Source organism: Culex quinquefasciatus, chromosome 3 (genome assembly GCF_015732765.1).
Source record: "Culex quinquefasciatus strain JHB chromosome 3, VPISU_Cqui_1.0_pri_paternal, whole genome shotgun sequence".
Taxonomy (NCBI): Eukaryota; Metazoa; Arthropoda; class Insecta; order Diptera; family Culicidae; genus Culex; species Culex quinquefasciatus.
Genome location: NC_051863.1, coordinates 170146470 through 170152450, shown reverse-complemented (window position 1 = coordinate 170152450; position 5981 = coordinate 170146470). Strand labels below are relative to the sequence as shown.

The 5981-nt window shown below is 35.2% G+C and overlaps 1 protein-coding gene across 1 annotated transcript; it reads right to left on the bottom strand.

Annotated features, from left to right (window-relative positions):
* Window positions 1-2304: 2304 nt before the first annotated feature.
* LOC6041463 (cuticle protein AMP1A) lies at window positions 2305-5767 on the bottom strand. Its single transcript, XM_001850668.2, has 2 exons — window positions 5665-5767; window positions 2305-3144 (listed from the first exon to the last, which is right to left on the bottom strand). Exons 1-2 carry the CDS (start codon window positions 5674-5676, stop codon window positions 2743-2745), a joined length of 414 nt encoding a protein of 137 aa, XP_001850720.2. The 5' UTR covers window positions 5677-5767; the 3' UTR covers window positions 2305-2742.
* Between the last annotated feature and the right edge of the window lie 214 nt (window positions 5768-5981).

Sequence of the window (5981 nt, the reverse complement as noted above, 5' to 3'; positions counted from 1 at the left end):
ACAGCAAGCTGAGAAAAACGCATTTGAAGTTTGTCCCATACATAAGGCTACCGTAGCCTGGCTACGTGTTAAGTTTTCGCGAAAAAACTGGTTTTCCTCCTGATTTCTAGAACAAAGTACTGGATGTTATAGGCTCTTTTGAAAGAGCACACAATTTTGAACCAAACTGTATCAATAACTCGAAATCGATGAAAATGCATATGGGACATTTATGCGATCAGGGGCAGTGAACTAGTGTAAAATGCACTTTAACACCTAAACTCCCAAGCTCGAGAAAAAGGGGGAATTTCCATACAAATTCCCCCTTTTTTTCGAGCTTGGGAGTTTAGGTGTTAAACCACATTCATGTGTTGAGACTTTGGCTTGTTGTTAACATTTTTAAACATTTTTTTTATTCTTTTTGCCCTCTTATCGACTTTGGCCAGAGGCGAGGGACGAAAACTTCGAAAAATATATGCATCGGCTCGTGCATCGGCCTTAAACACAATTTAAATAAAAAGTCTAAATTCAATGACAACAAGCAACAAGCCATGCCACTTAAAACATATCAAAAATCATTTAAAATTAAAACATAGAAATTTTGAGAAAAAAAACTTGTAAAAAAGGAGTTTTTATTATTTGTCAAAATATGTTTTCCGTGTACCTATTTTATCTAAATAGTCCTCATCCTCAATAACTACAACTTTGCCGAAGACAAAAAAGATACAGATTTCCATTATTTACGTACCAATATTGTACAGACAATGTTTTTTTTTGCCATGGAGAAGGCACCCACAAGATTTAGCTAAATAAAATAAAACAAATAATATCAACTTCTTGTGAATTCGTAAGATCTGCTCATATTTCAGGGTGTAAAAAAATACATTGATTTAGAAAAATTAGAAATAAAATAAAGCGTGTGATCTTGGTGGAATTTTGTGGAATCTTACCTTCCAGCAATATCTTTTAACCTTCAATTTTGTTAACCTTTTCCTAATAAACTGATCGACTGTGGCACTTTTCAATTGCAAATTTGTTAATATGTCAATTATTTATTATTTATAGATGAGATGAAAGGCTTTGAAAGTACTCGGCAGAGCCTCGTTGAATACATGTACGACTCGTGCTGAAAAAATCTTCTTTTTGCACCTTATTGCATAAACTACTATTTTAACATTCCAACGCCCAAGGCTCCAAAAAAGTTGGAACGGTAACTTCAACTCGCTGGTTCTCGGGCATAACTCAACCAATCAAGATGATTCTTCTTTCCAGTGATTTGTTAGAATGTCTAGATGATCCTAGAACTTGGCAGAACTTAATTTGATCAAATCTGTAATTTTTGCGATCAAAAACATCATTCCAACTTTTTTTTTCGCGTGTAAAAAAAAAATCGCCAAAAATTCCGCGGAGGCAGTCGTTTTGAAAAAAGGTGGAACGATGTTTTCGGTCGCAGAAATTACAGATTTGATCAAATTAAGTTCTGCAAAGTTCTAACAAATCACTGGAAAAAAGAATCATCTTGATTGGTTGAGTTATGCCCGAGAACCAGCGAGTTGAAGTTACCGTTCCAACTTTTTTGGGAGGCTTGGGCGTCCGTGTAAGTTGGACATGCGTTGGGCGTTCCAGTGTTAACAATACTTCCGATGAATCAATCACTTGTAATGAGTGCAATTATAGATATTTTTTGGAATGTTTGGCAAGTTGAACTGTCGTTTTTGAATTAATGATAAATTCACAAATATTCCAAAATGTTTTCAGATAAATGACAGAATTATTTTTTATACTTTTTTCTGAATAAATGGTGATGCCAATGGATGCATTGAGTATTTAAAAATTGGACGCGAAAACAAGACTTCATTGATTAACTATAAAGATCTACACAGTAAAAATTGTTTAAATTTAGAAGGTGTATAATTTGAAAGTATGATATTACCTCTATTTAATGTAACCTCAATTTGAACTGAAAAAGTGGAAAACACAGGAATAGTGGTGCAGTGAATTCACATATTTTCAGAGGTAATATTACATTTTTTCCTGGCATAAAAGGTGTACCCATTCCCAGAAATAATATTTTCATATTTTTTTCAACTGGACCTTATAAAAAGAAAATTTAGATATGATTTGTCATGCCGTGGACATTGTTTTAATTTGATCATGTGTTCGGAAAAATATGTTTATTTCAATCGGCTTATTTTTTTCTATCAGTAAAGTAATTTTCTTCAAGTCTAGAGTTTTTTTATTAGGTCCTATAAACATATGAAAGACAAAAGTTTATTGGTCATTTAAAAAAAAAAACTCTTGAAGTGGAAATAAAACACAATCAAATATTTGTAGAAAAAAATCATTGTTCCATGTTTATTTCACGACTAACGACGACACACATTCGCTCTTCTATTTATGTACAAGGAAAAGGTGTTCACGATGCTGCTTGCGATGGCTCCATCTTTCTCAGGGAAATTGGTACGTTTGCTGGCTTTTGCTCACGCTCTCAAGAAGTTTCAGTTGTGTACTGTCCACGAAAATTGTTACAGGTTCAGTATGAGTGCATTTTGAAAAACGTAGAGCATTTGGAAACGTGCAAACAGGAAAGAATGTAGAAGGATTTGAGAAATCGGTATTTACAATAGACGAGGCAAATTGCACTACTAAATAGGCTCTAGCTTTAACGAGGCTCATTCGATATCATTCATTGCTTTTCTTCCGTAAGGGGTTTGAGTATTTGTCAGGATTGTGTTCTCTCTCTCTTTCGCTGGCATTAGAGCTTTACTTCTTTCCGGTGAACCGAGCGATGGCAGCGTTCAGCGCATCGATGCTGAAGTTGGGGTCGTCACGGGGTGGGTTGGCGCGGATCTGCTCCAGGGTCTTGATGACGTGTTCGGGGGCGGGGAGGTCCACCGGCAGATGGGCACCCTGGGGCTGGAATCCGTTGGCATCAGCGACGTAGTTCACGGTGTACAGGACGCCATCCTGGCCGGTGAACGAGTAGCTGCCGGTCGCCGACTGGCCTCCGACTCCGCTCTCCTGGGCGGCGATTCCGTTGCTGGTTTCGTACCGGTACTGGTACGAGCCGTCCGGGTTCACCTCGGACTCCTGGACCAGCGTCTGGGCCTGGGCATCGCGGGGATCTTGGGCGGCGGCGAGCGCAACCAGGGCGGAGATGAGGACCTGTGCGAGGGGGGGGAGATGAATGACATTTTCATGAGTATATGACGTAAGAAATCCATATAATAACACTTTTTTAATATTTTTTGAGTAAAGTTTGGCTGTGTTTTTAATGAGCTTTCCTGTATTATAGTTCAAAATAAGTATGCATTATTTTTTGTTTTTACAGCAAAAAAATGTGTGACACAAGCAAAATAGGTCTATTTTATGTCAGTAGCGAAGAATTAATGAAGAAAAAATAAAGCTAGGTAGGTAGGTTAACCCATTGTTGTTAATTTCTACAGCTTTATCTATAACAACGTTGCCAGATTATTTCATGGAAAATCTGTATTTTCATGAAAATAAATCTTTATTTATCTGTATCATGTCAAATTTGAAGCCATAAAAGATTTTTTTAGACTTTTCACAAAAATTTTAAGCTTTTTAATCATATTAAAGCATAATTCAATTAATAAATAATTGATATTTTCAAATTAAATCATTTTACAAAAATCTGTACATTCAGATTTTTGTGATTTTTGGGATCAAAAAATCCGTATAATACAGATTTATCTGTATATCCGGCATGGCTGTCTATAAACCAACTGACCAAAATTAATTATTCGGGTATATTTTATTTGCTTTGAAAAACAGAATGAAGGCAATATCCTGAATTTGATTTATAGATAAAATATAACAGATTTCAGAGTTATTGGAAATAGTTTTTAACTGTTGTATTTATGTAACAAATTAAGGAAATGTTAAACTCTAGAAGATAAATTTTGGACTAACATTTTTGAATTTTTCCTCTTTTTTGAATTTTTCGTTTTAAAACTCAGCATGTTATTTGATCGTGCCTATAATGTTGGCATATCTGCACTTTGTCGTTTAATTACAACTCATAAAAAATTGTTTATTTTGACCCAACTATTTTAAATTAATGAAAATGTTTAAATTTTAAGCAACTTCCTAAACAAAAAGTTATAAAAAATGCAAGCAAAAAATCTTTTTGTATTTCAGTCGAAAAATTAAGATTTTATAAAAATTGTTAAAATTTTCTGACGAAGCCATAAAAAAAGCTTCATTTAATTAAATTTTATATAAATGGTTTAGCTGAAATGATTAACCTTCGGGAAGTCGCGTGTTTTCGCCTTTCTTACAAGTGCCCTTACAAACTGTGTACAAAGTACACGTACGCGACCTCCGGTGGGTTAAGGCTGATACAAATTCTATTTGAAGTTCTTGTCTCTCAGCTAGGACAGCAAAAAAAACTTAGTTTTAAGTTTCAAGCCTAATTTTCGGAAAAGTTAAGCACTTGCTTTACACTTTATCAAAGTTATGCTTCTGTTACAAATTTGCAAAATATCAATGAATTTATGAAAATATTTATTTACTTAAGTTATCACGTCTTATTGTGATCTGGGGTTGAAAAAAAAATAATTAAAAAAAACCTTATTTTGATTTAAAATGCAAAAATAACCGTTATGCAATTTGTTCTACATAGTTAGCATTCAATTTTACAAGTTTACAATGATAATTCAATTTTTTTTCAATAATTTTGCTCGCCCTTTTATTTTTTGTGGAGAAAATAATATGAAACAAAAAGTTGCATTAGCCTTATTTCAGTTTGAATATTGATCTTTTTTTTGCCTTTGAAGAATTTATTTTTCTTTTTTCTATAATTTGGACATATTTTTTTTAAGCCAAATTACTCTCATTAATTTTCTCCCTGTTCCGTGCCATTGATGCTTTTTTTTATTGAGAATTATGAAACGGTGAGATTCGTTCCTATTAAAACTGCATTCTTAATTTACCCGAATTGATGCGGTATTTTTCTATATAAAATAACTTTTATTGTCAATTTTAGTTTTGACTACAATTTTCCACTTATAAACACAAAAAAGGATGCAAATAAAAAAGATTTTGGTCATAGAGACGGATTAAATATATCAAAGTATAAAACTGAGCAAGTAAATTTCATGTCAATAATCAAAACACTGAAAGAATTAATCACCAATCTAGTGAATATTACATAGTACGACAATTCCAAACAAAAAATAATATGTAGAAATACTGCCACAAACGCGGTGACTTCAATTAAAATTTGCTGATTCAATATTAGAACCAACAAATCTTAACCGCCCCCACATCGTCCCCACCCTTCGAGGGCGTGTTGTTATTAGCAGAACTTGATTAGTCTTTTGTTCTGCTTTGATTTCGCGTTGATTCGTGTTTGTGTGTCACAATCTTTGTTTCTAGCGTCCATTCACGATGGTGGCTTGTTGTTGATGTGAATGAACAAAAAGCGACACTCTGTCTGTGGCTCTTAATGGGTCTCCAAAATCCAAACAAAAGCACTTTTACACATAGACAAGCAGACACAGCCACACAAAACACTCAAGATCACTGTGATTAACTTTTTGTTTCGTTTTCAGAGGGTCCATTGTTTTTTTCAAAATCACTTTGCTTCGCTAAACAGCTTCCGTTGTAACTTCTTGTCGAGTTGACTCGCACTGTGCTTCCGTCGAAAAATATCACACTCACCAGTTTGAACATTTTGAACAGATTTGGGTTCTTTTTGGGGCGACTAGGTCAAGCTAAGATAAACGCTAATTCGAGACTGATATCAATTATCTCGCATCTTCACGCTTTTATAGTTGACAACTGGCCCCAGTCAGGCGCTACGAGCCGTGGTCGGTTCTGTCTGTCTCATTCGGGTCGACCGGCCGCGGTTCGTCGCCTAGGCGCGCTGCGTGTTGATCTTCTTCGGGGCAGGCAGATGAGCGGCGATCAACGAGAGGGAGAGTGAGAGATGCGATGCGAATATGATCCAGAGCTGGGCCGCTCTTGCCACCTCTCTT